This window comes from Lycium barbarum, chromosome 3, assembly GCF_019175385.1.
Source record: "Lycium barbarum isolate Lr01 chromosome 3, ASM1917538v2, whole genome shotgun sequence".
Taxonomy (NCBI): Eukaryota; Viridiplantae; Streptophyta; class Magnoliopsida; order Solanales; family Solanaceae; genus Lycium; species Lycium barbarum.
In genome coordinates, this window is record NC_083339.1 from 127,536,147 (window position 1) to 127,550,474 (window position 14,328).

A 14,328-nucleotide genomic window follows, 5' to 3' on the forward strand; every position below is an offset into this window, starting at 1 on the left:
AATACGCGTTGTACTCTTTTTTCCTTAACCAAGTTTTGTCCCATTGGGTTTTCTTGGTAAGGTTTTTAATGAGGCAGCTCTCCAAGCGTATTTCTAGATATGTGCACTCTTTGTCCTTCATTAGGACTTTTTCCCACAGGGTTTTTTTTTAATAAGGTTTTAACGAGGTACATCATCTATTAATGGACATCCAAGGGGGAGTGTTATAAATATCCCAAATTAGTGGATATCCATTAAGTTAGAAATATCTCAAAATATCCCAAAATATCTCATGTCCTGTTGCTTCTATAAATAGGATGCACAGATGCAATGTTGAAAGAATAGAAGTAATATAATCTGATATCTCTCTACATATTCTCTCTACATATTTCTTTCATATATTTACTTTAAAGTTATTATTTCATAACAGTTTGCGATTTTTACAATAAAGAATTGTTGCGACTCCTCGTTTGCTTAACCCCAGCCATTAATGAAGAGGAAAATGCAGTTAATCCACGTAATTAGGCAGGTCAATAAATAAGAAGCCAGTCAAAGGTCGATGATATATCCACATCAGCATGTGAGTAGGACTCGCGTCCAAACAAAAAAGGACACTGAAGGGAACCAATGTAGGGGCTAACTTGTCATTTTGCGATGACCTACCCTTGCTTTATAAGACACACAGTCACCATATTATTCCTCTATTTCTAATTTATCGATATCGATTTTCTCTCTCTATTAGTCCTTTTTTATTTTGTGGGAATCAGCTTTTTACGTAGGCGGTTGCGTTTGAGGTAACGATCGGAACAGTACTTTTAGGTTTTGGGTTTGTTTTGTTTGTGTTTTTGTTTATGTTGTGATGTTTTTGGATAGATCTGATGTGTTTTTGTTTTTGGCTTAAGTGTTAAGTTGATCTGTGGTTTAGCTTGTGAGTTTTACGTTGCGGTACTTCCATTGCTGTTGTTGTTGTTGAATGTACTTTGTGATCAGATCTTTTAGGTTATTATAATGTTTTTTCGATATTGTTAGTTGTTTTGTTTGTACAAATGTATTTTGAGTTCAAGACAGTGATTAGGTGAACTTTTTTGCTAGGGTTTTGTTGTTTCTGTATACTGTTAGTTTTGGAAGTATGTGTTGTCTATGTTTGCCAAATACAAGTGGTCTATGTATAGTATAGTGGATTTTTTTTTTTTTTTTTTGTGTTGTTGCTAGTTTTCTGTTTTTTTGAGGGCTTTGATCATATCAGGCACAATGAGGATGATCTCTGTTTGAACACAAGACTGATTTTTTCCAACGATTGTTGTTTGGTTTCTTCTAGGTGATACGATGGTGCGGAAGAGGAGAAGTCAGTTACCTGGTTCTGGTGAGAGCTCTGGGTCTCAAGAAACTGGAGAACAGGGTCGTGGCCGGCATGCACCTCAGCAACAACAAGGTGGTGGAGGACAGGGTCGTGGCCAACGTCCACCTCAGCAACAACAACCAGAAGGCAGTTACCAAGGTGGCGGAGGACAAGGTCGTGGCCAGCAACAACAACAACCGGAAGGTGGTGGAGGAAGAGGCTGGAGGCCACAACAGGGAGGCTATGGTGGCCGTGGTGGTGGAGGAGCTCCACGTGGTGGAATGGCCCCTCAACAGTTGTACAGTGGACAACCTCAACCTGAATACTCTCAGCAGGGCAGAGGGACTCAGCAGCATCAACAACGAGCTTTTGGTGGGCCTTCTAGGCTACCAGTCCCCGAGCTGCACCAAGCAACCACCCAGACTCAACATCAAGCTGTAATGACTACTCTGCCAACTGAAACATCCTTGGAAGTGGGTTCCTCATCTCAGCCTCCTCCTGAGATGTCAGCTCTGCAAGTGACACAACAGTTCCAGCAACTTGCTGTGCAGCCAGAAGCGGCTGCAACCCAAGCAATTGCACCTGCATCAAGCAAATCACTAAGGTTTCCCCTGCGTCCAGGGAAGGGGAACCTTGGTAACAGATGCATAGTGAAAGCCAATCACTTCTTCGCAGAGCTACCGGACAAAGACTTGCACCAGTATGATGTGAGTGCTAAAATTTAGTATTAACATTTTGTTCTACTTATGGGATATTTTATTTTGTCCCATTGATTTGTCAATTTTTATTTTTAATGGTTAATGGTCCCAATGGTTTTGTCATATCTATTGTTAATCATTATTTAATGTATTTCAGGTCACTATTACTCCGGAAGTGTCCTCACGCGGTGTCAACCGCGCTGTCATGGCGCAGTTGGTGAGGCTTTACCAAGAATCTCATCTTGGAAAGAGACTTCCAGCTTATGATGGAAGGAAAAGTCTATACACTGCAGGGCCCCTTCCATTTGGTCAAAAAGAGTTCAAAATCACTCTTATTGATGATGATGATGGGACTGGTGGTGCCAGGTATATAGAGCTGCAGTTTCAAATAGTTGTTTGTTCAGTCTCTAGCAATTCTGATGTTTGTTTTTTTGGTTATTTATTGTAACAGGAGGGAAAGGGAATTTAAAGTTGTGATCAAATTTGCTTCACGTGCTGATCTTCATCACTTGGGAATGTTTTTACAAGGGAGGCAGGCTGATGCTCCTCAAGAGGCGCTGCAAGTTCTGGATATTGTTCTGCGTGAGTTGCCAACGTCTAGGTATGGTTCTTGAAGCAGTGCATGTTACTGTAGTTTCTGCTCATTTGGATGATTGTACAGAAAGAAAATTGATTACTTATGAATAGCATTTTTACATATTTTCATAACTTGTGGGATGGCAGGTATTGTCCGGTCGGCCGTTCTTTCTATTCCCCTCATTTAGGGCGAAGGCAACCATTGGGTGAAGGTTTGGAGAGTTGGCGTGGCTTCTATCAAAGCATTCGCCCTACACAAATGGGGTTATCACTGAACATTGGTAAGCGGAGTCTTGAATTTTTACTTCTGAAAACTGCTACAACAATTAAAATTAACCTGTATTATGTTCAATTTTGTGTATCAATGTACAGATATGTCGTCGACTGCATTCATTGAGCCATTGCCGGTCATTGATTTTGTGACACAGCTTCTGAACCGAGATGGGTCATCTAGACCACTGTCTGATGCTGACCGTGTAAAGGTGAACTGTTGAATATTTTCTAGAATCTTGTTCTAAAGTTTTGGTTAGTGTGGAGCAGATTGTACTTTCTGGATATGTTTCCTTTAGCAACTTCTTTATGAATGTTATTTATCTGATTTTGTAATTGATGATGTTGAGCTGCAGATCAAGAAAGCACTGAGAGGTGTGAAGGTGGAGGTTACTCATCGTGGAAATATGCGGCGGAAGTACCGCATTGCCAATTTAACTTCTCAAGCAACAAGAGAGTTGACGTATGTAGTTTTAGTTATTAGAGAACTTTTGTATATGGTCAATTTATGTGTAGCTGCAGGCAGTGGTGCTCCTACATGCTGACCTTCCATTTTCTGTCATATCTACCTTCATTCTCTCTTGGTGCTGATCCTTTATCTATCTCTCTGGTTCCTTTTGTTTTTTGGTAGTTTCCCTGTTGATGACAATGGTACAGTGAAATCTGTAATTGAATACTTTCGAGAAACGTATGGGTTTGTAATTCGACATTCCCAGTGGCCTTGCCTACAAGTTGGAAATCAGCAGAGACCTAATTACTTGCCAATGGAAGTTAGTGCCTCTTTCTCATTGAAAACTAATTTTCTCTGATTATCTTATGAATTCACTGTGCTTACATATATCATTGTCCAGGTCTGCAAGATTGTGGAGGGACAAAGATACTCAAAGCGCTTGAATGAGAGACAGATCACTGCACTTCTGAAAGTGACCTGCCAGCGTCCCCAAGAGAGGGAGCGCGATATTCTTGAGGTCAAAGCCCTGCCTTTCTATTTATTTATATGCTTTCTTTGGAATCTAGTGCGATTGAGCCCTAGTTGACTAATTGATTGGTTGCTTTATTTTTAATATTGAAGTACAGTGACATCTTAGTGTTAAGTTTATTGTTATTGGTTATCTTTCATTAGAAGGCTAGAAGCGACACAGTCAATTGATAAGGGGAGTTGTGGTAAAGAGAATGTGAATAACAACAATAACAACATCAATACCCAGTTGAATCCCACAAAGTGGGGTCTGGGGAGGGTGAATAAGAGAATCTAAATTATATTTGTGATTCGTAGCCGCATGGGTGTGGTTATCTAGTTTGGGAATTTAGTAGAAGTGGTGACTTTTAATACAAGAGGGATTTTGGTACAAATAAAGACTACTTGATGTGAAAATTTGCATCATCTGTACAACATCATTAATGTAAATGAAATCTCTTTTTTTCTTCCTTTATGGTGAGGGAAAGTCTCCTGCTTTGACACGAGCTATTGATGAATTATGAATGATATCTAGTTTTCTGTCCTGTGTTATGATCTTATTCCACCTTTGATGTGTCATAGTCCTGTTGTTTCATACTTGTGCACATTTTGAAAATAATGCTTTATCTTTTAATCGACAGACGATAGTGTTTTTTGTCTAGGTTTGTTTTAAAGCTAGACAGTAGTCATATTTTGTCATTTTGGAACTTGGAAAAGAATTCATGGTTGCTGTTTAAACATACAAACTTACCCATTATTAGGGAAAGTTATAATCAGACTGTTTTTGACATGATATTTTGCATATAAATTCACTTCAATTTATTTCCATTTTTATGTCAGACTGTACATCATAATGCCTATGCTGAGGACCCATATGCCAAGGAGTTTGGTATTAAGATTAGTGACAGGTTGGCACAAGTTGAGGCTCGTATTTTGCCTCCACCTCGGGTTAGTTCTCCTCACTGCTCTATTAAAAAATTGAGGCTTCTCATGGGGGGAGGGGGTCTCCCTACCCCTCAATATATACCGTTGAGTTTATTTTTATTAGGATTGATAATGAGTGTGTATTCTCTGCAGCTTAAATATCATGATAATGGTCGAGAAAAAGACTGCTTGCCACAAGTTGGCCAATGGAATATGATGAATAAGGTTACTGCTGCTTTTGTCACTGTTTAAGTTTCGTCTCATCTGTTATGATCTTAGTTTCTGTTCAGTTAATTGGCATTTACTGGTGTGTACCAGTGTGAAGCCTGCTTTGCATATTGCTTTCATTGTTTTGATTCAATGAAAAACCGCAGGGGTGCAATTTTAGTACAGACCATCCTGGCATTTGTCGTGAGACTGTTGCGTGGCTGTTATTTTTTTGTGCAGCCAAGACTAACACTGTATCTCTTGCTTTTGACAGAAAATGGTAAATGGAGGAACAGTTCACAGTTGGATCTGCATAAACTTTTCCCGCAATGTGCAAGACAGTGTTGCACATGGGTTTTGTTGTGAGCTTGCCTCAATGTGCTCGACATCCGGCATGGTAAATAAGCAGTTTTCGTTTCTTCGTCGTATGTTGGTCTTTCAACTCTATATTTGACCTTATTATCTTATCTTGTCTTTTTAGATGTTCAATCCAACTCCTGTTCTGCCACCTTTGAGTGCACGCCCTGATCAGGTTGAAAGAGTCTTGAAAACACGATTTCATGATGCTATGACAAAACTGCAGCCGCATGGGAAGGAGCTTGATCTTTTGGTTGTTATCTTGCCAGACAATAATGGCTCTCTTTATGGTATAAATGAAGAAGATGAAACTTTTTGTTATCTATAGCAGAAATTTGGAATATGCGGTGGCTAAAATTTTTGTTTTCTTGAGCAGGTGATCTGAAACGGATTTGTGAGACTGAGCTTGGAGTTGTCTCACAGTGCTGTTTGACAAAACATGTATTTAAGATGAGCAAACAGTATCTAGCCAATGTATCACTGAAAATCAATGTGAAGGTGGGAGGACGAAACACTGTGCTTGTTGATGCAATATCTAGGCGAATTCCCCTTGTCAGCGACCGGCCTACGATCATATTTGGTGCAGATGTCACCCACCCCCATCCCGGGGAGGACTCTAGCCCATCCATTGCTGCGGTAGGATGGTGGAGCACTTTATTATTCAATTCGTTGATCAAATCTTTATTATTGATGTGAGGAAATATTAAATAATTTGTCTTTGCAGGTGGTTGCTTCTCAAGATTGGCCTGAGATTACAAAGTATGCTGGTCTAGTTTCTGCTCAAGCCCATCGGCAGGAGCTTATTCAGGATCTGTACACGACTAGGCAAGATCCTGTTAAAGGCACAGTGGCTGGCGGCATGATTAAGTATGATAACATAACTTTATTGCTTCCTCTTTTTTCTAATATTCTTCTGTGTACTTTCTTGAGTTTTTAGCTGTTGGTGTCTTCCTATGGTTTCTGATAGTGTATCAAACTTTTAACTTTTCCAATTTATGTTTCAGGGACTTACTTATCTCCTTCCGAAGAGCTACTGGACAAAAGCCTCAGAGAATTATTTTCTACCGGTATGGCGAAATAATGCTGTGACTAGTGCAATTTGAGATACTTTTCCTCCTTTGGCTCAAGTGAAATACTTTCTTCTTCAGGGATGGTGTTAGTGAAGGGCAGTTCTATCAAGTTCTTCTTTACGAACTTGATGCAATCCGCAAGGTGTGTTCTTTCTTTTTGTTATTTATGCTACTTGTTTATTATCTGTTCTATATATTATGTATAATCTCTGCTCATTTCCTTTTTTGTACTTTATTTGTGAGACGTATTGAACTGAGTCTAGCTAATCTCAGGCATGTGCTTCGTTGGAGCCTAATTATCAGCCCCCAGTTACATTTGTTGTGGTTCAGAAACGACATCATACTAGACTCTTTGCCAATAACCACCGTGACAGAAATGCAGTTGACAGGAGCGGGAACATTCTACCTGGTAAGTGTTGATCTAACTTCTTCTACTCTGGACATCTTACTAGTGGTTCCAAAATCTTATTTTCAAAACTCAACTGTACAGGCACTGTTGTGGATTCAAAGATATGCCACCCCACAGAGTTCGATTTCTATCTTTGTAGCCATGCTGGCATACAGGTGAAAGATTGCTTTAATGTATATACCATAATGGCAGTCAAAGTAAGACAGAGCTGTAATATTATTAGATGTTGTGCTACTGTAGGGTACGAGCCGTCCAGCTCATTACCATGTTCTATGGGACGAGAACAAGTTTACAGCTGATGCACTGCAGTCTTTGACCAACAACCTGTGCTATACGTAAGTTTACTTCTGAATTTTACCAGGATTGCGCTGGAAACTTTCCTGCTGAACGTATTCTGATTGTCTTAATGTTCCTCTCTTTAGATATGCAAGGTGCACACGTTCGGTCTCCATTGGTATGCCCTTACACTTGTTTATGGCTTTCTTCGACATTTAATCAATTCATTCTGTCTGTCTACTCTTCTAAATTCTTCCAGCAATAGCTCGTTCATTTTAGTATGTTATTGAATATTATTGTTTTTGCTCTTGCAGTTCCCCCTGCCTATTATGCACATTTGGCAGCTTTCCGTGCTCGATTCTACATGGAGCCTGAGACGTCTGACGGTGGATCAGTTGCAAGTGGAGCTGCTGGTAGCAGAGGGGGTGGTGTAGGTGCTCCTGGAAGGAACACACGAGCACCAGGTGCTGGTGCTGCTGTTAGACCTCTTCCTGCTCTCAAGGATAACGTGAAGAGGGTTATGTTCTATTGCTAGAGTCTTGACAAACGGGCTATACATTAAAGACTTCATTTGACATATGCATGCTTTAGGAGCCTTTCTTGACTGTTATTATGGCTTTGCATGCCTGTTTGGTTTTTGCTGTTAAACCTCATTTGTTACTGCTTAGCTTGCACCGGTATTTGACAATTTATGACAGAAAACTATTTTATATTTGTGGTTTTGAGCTGCAATCCCCCTGATTTGTTTAATAGGTCCGAACGTCATCAGGAGTTCCCAACTGCTCCATCTGATGGTGAAAATGAATTTAGTGATTGTTCCATGTTGTGTCTTGCTTTCATGTATCGAATCAAATCTCTCGCTTTTTGAATGTTTTATTAGTCTGCTACTCCTAATCTTATGTCATTAAGGTGTTACTGATGCATAGGCGCTATGATGATTTCTCAGACGTGCCTGGTACCTTTCTAATTTGTTCGACTGTTACTCCAAAACTTAACTTCAGATTCGGTATAGTCATTATAAGCTTGAGAAATTAAGGATGTTCAACGTTGTGTTTGACCAGTGTATGATTTTGGTCAAATCATGGACGGATGATCTAACGGATTCTCTGGCTTAAAAGCATCAGTTCTGTTTTTGATCGGTTCTTTCATGGTCGCTAATTTGAAGGAACCATTTATAACTGCAACTAGATGGAAGTTGGGTTTGGTTTTGAATTTTTAAAAATCGATAATATTTAGTTTGATTTTGATTTTACTAAAAGCAAATCGAAGAAAAAATCGAATCGAATTGATAGATTTTATACATAATTTTTATAGTTATACAATATATTGATTTTTATAAATGCTTTTAAATAATTTATATACTTTGTAAGTAAAATTTTATTTATCTCTAACAGACTGATAACTTTATATCTTTAAGCCGATTTAAAAAAAATTCATGAATTCTAACTCATTTATTTAAAGAAACAACTATGGGATTTACCTAGATTCATTTTTTGTATTTTTTATAAATTTTATTTACTTAAATAAAATCATAAATCCTAAGATATTTTATTCATAATTCAAGAAAATTATAGCTACCATAATAAAAGGATAATAATGAATTATAAGTGGGAAAAAGTTAAAAAATTCTCTCCTGATTGTAGGAAAAAAAAATATGAAAAAAAGAAATATCGTTAGTTTTTTTAAAAACCGATCCAAACCGAACCAAACTGACTACAACCAAACCAGTGGTTATGTATTATATTTGATTTGGTTTGATTTTAAATTTTTTAAAAATCAGCTTAATTGATTTGATTTTGGTTTTAACCTAAAATCGACCCATGAACACCCCTAACAACCTTAATAAGAGTTATCTCTGATTAACGACTTATTTATGAATTTTAAGTATCAGCACTCGTCTCAAATTAGACTTAAGATATAGCATACAAGGTCACTGCGTGAAAGTGAAGGGAAGGACAGGTGTAAGTTTTGAATGTAAACAAAGGAAGAAAAGAATAAACCTTTAGCAAAGTCAAGTCGGACAAAAATAAAATATGGGAAGCACCTGAAAAGTCTGGAGGAAAAGGCAAACACAAAACCAAGATTTGATGGTAAATAAAAAGGGAATTCTTTACTTTGTCTCCATCTTTCTTATTCTTCTTCTTCTTGCCACCTTAGCATGGAATTTCTTTATCTTTGCTTCTACACTCCCTCATTGGCTGATATCAGATTCCCTTTTCACATGCTTACACTTTCTCCTTTCATTCAACCATTCCTTATATAAAGCATTGCACAATCAATTATCACCAAGCATCAAAGGTCCTCACAGCAAGTTTCAACCTACTTTCTTCGTTGAACTCGTAATTACAATGGCTACTACAACAGTTGATGATAGCATGCCTGATGCATTGAAACAGAGCCGATATCATATGAAGAGATGTTTTGCTAGGTGAAACACCCTTCTTGTTTTCCTCCCACTACGTATTTACGTCAAATTTCCCATGCAATATGCTAACTAGTTTGTTATTTTTTGCTTCATAATTGGATGTGAAAGGTTCACCGCAACGGGAAGGAGGCTGATGAAGTTGAAAAATTTGATGGAAGAAATAGAAAGCACTATTGAAGACGAGGCAGAAAGAACCAAGGTTTGGGAGGGTTCACTTGGACAAATTCTGAGTTCCACACAGGTTAGCACCCTTAATCAACATAGTTGGATAAAAAGAAGAGTGATTGCAATGTCTAATGCTTTTCTTTGAAATGTGCAGGAGGCAGCTGTTGTACCACCTTATGTTGCCTTTGCAGCGAGGCACAATCCTGGCTGCTGGGATTATGTCAAAGTTAGTGCTGAAAATCTCTCTGTCGTAGCTATTTCACCCAAGGAATATCTCAAATTCAAAGAGATGATCTTCAATGAGGACTGGTAAGGGGAGATTGTATCGTTGTAAAGAATCAAATTTGTAGCATTCAAGATTATGTTTGATGGTTGAATGTGTAAGCAGGGCAAAGGATGATAATGCACTGGAAGTAGATTTTAGTGCTTTTGACTACTCTAATCCTCGGTTAGCCCTTTCTTCTTCTGTTGGAAATGGGCTCAACTGTGTCTCAAAAGTTTTGTCGTCAAAGCTTGGTCGAAAGCCAGAGGAAGCCCAACCTTTGCTTGATTACTTACTTGCTCTTAATCATCAAGGAGAGGTATGATAATGGAAAGTTGAACTTTCTTTCTTCTTGAGGAATGATATAATGTGACGTAACAAAGAACCATTTTAAACATTGAAACTTCGCAGAATCTAATGATCAATGAGAATCTGAATGGCGTCTCTAAGCTTCAAGCAGCACTGATAGTAGCTGAAGTTTTCATATCTTCCTTCTCCAAAGACACACCGTGTAAGGATTTTGAGCATAAGTAAGTTTCTCATATGCTTCCTTATCATACACAACATACCATGAATATGTTGGATTTTTGAAAGTTCTTTATGTTTGTGACTTGATTATGAAATCTCTTAGGCTCAAAGAATGGGGCTTTGAGAAAGGATGGGGAGAAAATTCAGGAAGAGTTAGAGAGACAATGAGACTGCTTTCCGAGATACTCCAAGCTCCGGATCCCATAAATATGGAATCCTTTTTCAGCAGGCTTCCTACTACATTCAACATTGTTATCTTCTCCATTCACGGCTACTTTGGCCAAGCAGATGTTCTTGGTTTGCCCGATACTGGGGGCCAGGTCTACATATCTCCTTTTCCCTCAAAAACCTATAAGCGACACTTGCATTGTTGAACTCACATTTTTATTTAACAGGTTGTTTATATTCTGGATCAAGTAAGAGCTTTAGAGGAGGAAATCTTACGAAGAATCAAGCAGCAAGGCTTAAACGTGAAGCCCAAGATTCTTGTGGTTAGTTATGCAAAGATTTGCTCAGCCTAAATTTTGAAGATCAGAGAGGGGATTAACATGATGTATGCAGGTGACTCGCCTCATACCAGATGCTCGAGGGACAACATGCAATCAGGAGATGGAGCCTATACTAAACTCGTCCCATTCTCACATCCTGAGAATTCCATTCAGGACTGACAAAGGAGTTCTTCGCCAATGGGTTTCTCGGTTTGATATCTATCCTTACTTGGAGAACTATGCCAAGGCAAGCGTTTTAGTGAAACTTTTTACCTATCCATACGTTTTATTCAGTTTTCTTAAGCAAATCAGCTTGATTTGTCACATATATCATCAGGATGCTACTGCTAAGATACTTGAGCTCATGAAAGGTAAACCAGACCTCATAATTGGGAACTACACTGATGGAAACTTAGTGGCATCTCTATTGGCCAACAAGCTTGGAGTTACCCAGGTTCCACGGCTGATCATTTACCTGATCACTTTTGCTGCATTATTTTGTTGATAATTACACGGAAAAATCTTATGTGATGATAAAATTTTAGGGTACCATTGCCCATGCATTAGAGAAAACAAAGTATGAAGATTCCGATGTAAAGTTGAAGCACTTTGATCCTAAGTACCACTTTTCTTGCCAATTTACTGCTGATTTATTGGCAATGAATGCTGCTGATTTTATCATTACCAGCACATATCAAGAAATTGCTGGAAGGTTAGCACAGTCGTTTTCTGTATTTTTAGGCAACTTAATTATTACACTGCAGTGGCCAACACTAAAATCCATCACTTTCTTACTTCAGTGAGACAAGGCCTGGACAATATGAAAGTCACAGGGCATTTACAATGCCAGGGCTATACAGAGTTGTTTCAGGTATCAACGTCTTTGATCCAAAGTTCAACATTGCTGCTCCCGGGGCTGAACAGTCTACCTATTTCCCCTTCACTGAGGAACAGAAACGATTCATTAAATTCCGTCCTGCTATTGAAGAATTACTTTACAGTAATGAGGAAAACAATGAGCACATGTAAGTTTAATTGCCGATTTTCCTATTCTAAAGCGTAATCCATTGATTTTACCGGATCTTTGATATTTATCAGAGATATTTTTTTGGGTCTTTGTTCATTTTTGGTACATCGGCCGAGACGCTAGCCAAACAAAACATATACATTTTTATGTATACAGTATATATATTTATCCATGCGATATGTATATTATATGTATACAATATGTGTATTATATGTATATTTATACTTAATATACAAAACCTATACATTTTCTGGCTTTTTTTTTTTGAGCGGTCCAAAAATGTAATTGACCCTATTTTTGTGGAACAGTGGATTTCTTGCAAATAAGAAAAAACCTATTATATTTTCAATGGCGAGATTCGATACAGTGAAGAACCTGACAGGGTTGACTGAGTGGTACGGGAAGAATCAGAAGTTGCGAAACTTGGTAAACCTTGTAATCGTTGGGGGATTCTTCGATCCATCAAAATCAAAAGACCGAGAGGAAGCAGCTGAAATCAAGAAAATGCATGAATTGATTGAGAAATACAAGCTCAAGGAACAAATGAGATGGATAGCAGCTCAAACGGATAAATATAGAAACAGTGAGCTTTATAGGACTATTGCTGACACCAAGGGAGCTTTCGTTCAACCAGCTTTATACGAAGCTTTCGGATTAACTGTTATTGAAGCAATGAACTGCGGATTGCCTTCATTTGCCACTAACCAAGGTGGACCTGCAGAAATCATTGTTGATGGGGTCTCAGGCTTCCATATTGATCCTTATAATGGGGACGAGTCGAGCAAGAAAATAGCTGATTTCTTTGAGAAGTGCAAGGTTGATTCTAAATATTGGAACACGATATCGGAAGGAGGTCTCAAGCGCATTGAAGAATGGTAATAAAGAAATCCAAAAAAAAAAAAAAAAGAAGATAAAAATGCTTACCATCTTGTCTTTTCCATGGTTTAAATCCTGTTTCGATGCAGTTATACGTGGAAGATTTACGCAAACAAAGTGTTGAACATGGGATCAATTTACGGATTCTGGAGACAATTCAATGTGGGGCAAAAGCAGGCCAAGCAAAGATATTTTGAGATGTTTTACAATCTTCTCTTCAGGAAATTGGTAAGTTATATGTATGTTGATTTCAATTTCTAATTAAATTTCTCAAAATGGGACAAGAAAAATTCATTGAGTATGCTACTTTTGAAATTTCACAGGCCAGTAACGTCCCGATCCCACATGAAGAGCCCTTAGCACTTGCAACATCAGGAACTACTCAATCCCAAGAACCAAAACGACCACTAGCAGTTATAGCAGCACTATCAAAACTTCTGCCATTACCAAAGTAAGTTCCAGTCCCCACCTACCCGAAAAACATAGTACTGTATATCTCTATGTGAAAAACTGTTAAAACTTTCAAACTTATTATATTTTGGACTCATAATTTCAAAAGTACAACGTGTTCAATACTAAGAACTTCGAAGATTGACAACATTAAGTTTAAATTTTGGATCCGCCTCCTCTACCTAGAATGTGTTCCTCGATACAAGTACTGGACTTGAATTTTATGCTAACTTGATTCTTGCTTTAAAACAGGATTGCACCTAAGGAACCAGAACAAAAAGAACAAGAGAAGCAGCACGAGACTTCAAGGACACAGATCGCGCAGCAAGCTTCCCATTGGCTTTGTCTATGCGTTTCTGCTTCAATCATCGTTTATGCTGTGGTGAAATTGTACCGTTTAGTTGAATAATCCAAAATCTTAACAAGTTCGTGAACTGTCAATGGAATAAAAGGAAAATCATCAAAGTGTTAATATTCTAGCGTATGTCTTGTTCAATTGAATGTTAATAATATTCTTGTAGTGATGATCAGTTACATAATAAATGAAAACTGCCAGGCATTTTGGTTTCTATAGCAATTTATGACGCGTTTTCACCTGATAGTTAAGTGGCTTCATTAGTAGTTTAACCAGGGAAGTAATTGACTAACAAAAGTAGAAGGGATCAGGGGAGAAGGATCTTCCTACTTACCTTTTGTTTTTAAAAGAAATCTTTGCGTGTCTTTTCAAGGCATTCCATCTTTCAATTCACAATATTGGTCACTAATTTTGAGAAGTTTCCTGGCCATGAGCTGATCAGACGGGAATAGTTTTTTTTTTTTTTTTTAAAAAGTTTAACTTCTATATAAAAGTATAATATTAGACAATCAAGTCGCTTAGATAATAAATAGCTACTTGTAACCGTCCATAACAAAAGTGATTAATACACCTGAAAAACAAGAGGAGTTACTTACCAACATATTAAAGTAAATTGATAGCGTAAGTATATATCAATCAAGGATAAATACGAATTCACTTAATTTGTATGAATAATTTATCTAGAATTC

The 14,328-nt window shown here is 38.0% G+C and overlaps 2 protein-coding genes across 2 annotated transcripts; both read left to right on the forward strand.

The window, feature by feature from the left end:
* The first annotated feature begins 613 nt into the window (after window positions 1-613).
* LOC132632378 (protein argonaute 1-like) lies at window positions 614-7,775 on the forward strand. Its single transcript, XM_060348290.1, has 22 exons — window positions 614-773; window positions 1,298-2,025; window positions 2,174-2,382; window positions 2,468-2,617; window positions 2,740-2,873; window positions 2,965-3,074; window positions 3,219-3,325; window positions 3,494-3,632; window positions 3,714-3,830; window positions 4,661-4,768; window positions 4,898-4,969; window positions 5,226-5,348; window positions 5,433-5,598; window positions 5,685-5,944; window positions 6,033-6,175; window positions 6,313-6,375; window positions 6,457-6,520; window positions 6,652-6,787; window positions 6,869-6,942; window positions 7,028-7,122; window positions 7,210-7,241; window positions 7,378-7,775. Exons 2-22 carry the CDS (start codon window positions 1,306-1,308, stop codon window positions 7,596-7,598), a joined length of 3,243 nt encoding a protein of 1,080 aa, XP_060204273.1. The 5' UTR covers window positions 614-773; window positions 1,298-1,305; the 3' UTR covers window positions 7,599-7,775.
* A 1,440-nt stretch (window positions 7,776-9,215) lies between these two features.
* LOC132632379 (sucrose synthase 5-like) lies at window positions 9,216-13,861 on the forward strand. Its single transcript, XM_060348292.1, has 15 exons — window positions 9,216-9,491; window positions 9,597-9,729; window positions 9,808-9,962; window positions 10,042-10,234; window positions 10,327-10,445; window positions 10,547-10,763; window positions 10,839-10,934; window positions 11,005-11,178; window positions 11,269-11,385; window positions 11,477-11,643; window positions 11,732-11,956; window positions 12,267-12,833; window positions 12,924-13,062; window positions 13,158-13,285; window positions 13,537-13,861. Exons 1-15 carry the CDS (start codon window positions 9,412-9,414, stop codon window positions 13,691-13,693), a joined length of 2,667 nt encoding a protein of 888 aa, XP_060204275.1. The 5' UTR covers window positions 9,216-9,411; the 3' UTR covers window positions 13,694-13,861.
* The last annotated feature ends 467 nt before the right edge of the window (window positions 13,862-14,328 follow it).

Excerpts from the sequence above, each read along its gene's own strand:
- LOC132632378 (XM_060348290.1), top strand. The coding sequence starts at position 1,306 with ATGGTGCGGAAGAGGAGAAGTCAGTTACCTGGTTCTGGTGAGAGCTCT. Across the intron at positions 3,633-3,713 it reads CTAATTACTTGCCAATGGAA|GTCTGCAAGATTGTGGAGGG; the intron begins GTTAGTGCCTCT and ends ATCATTGTCCAG. Across the intron at positions 4,769-4,897 it reads GTATTTTGCCTCCACCTCGG|CTTAAATATCATGATAATGG; the intron begins GTTAGTTCTCCT and ends TATTCTCTGCAG.
- LOC132632379 (XM_060348292.1), top strand. The coding sequence starts at position 9,412 with ATGGCTACTACAACAGTTGATGATAGCATGCCTGATGCATTGAAACAG. Across the intron at positions 9,963-10,041 it reads ATGATCTTCAATGAGGACTG|GGCAAAGGATGATAATGCAC; the intron begins GTAAGGGGAGAT and ends ATGTGTAAGCAG. Across the intron at positions 10,764-10,838 it reads TGCCCGATACTGGGGGCCAG|GTTGTTTATATTCTGGATCA; the intron begins GTCTACATATCT and ends TTTATTTAACAG.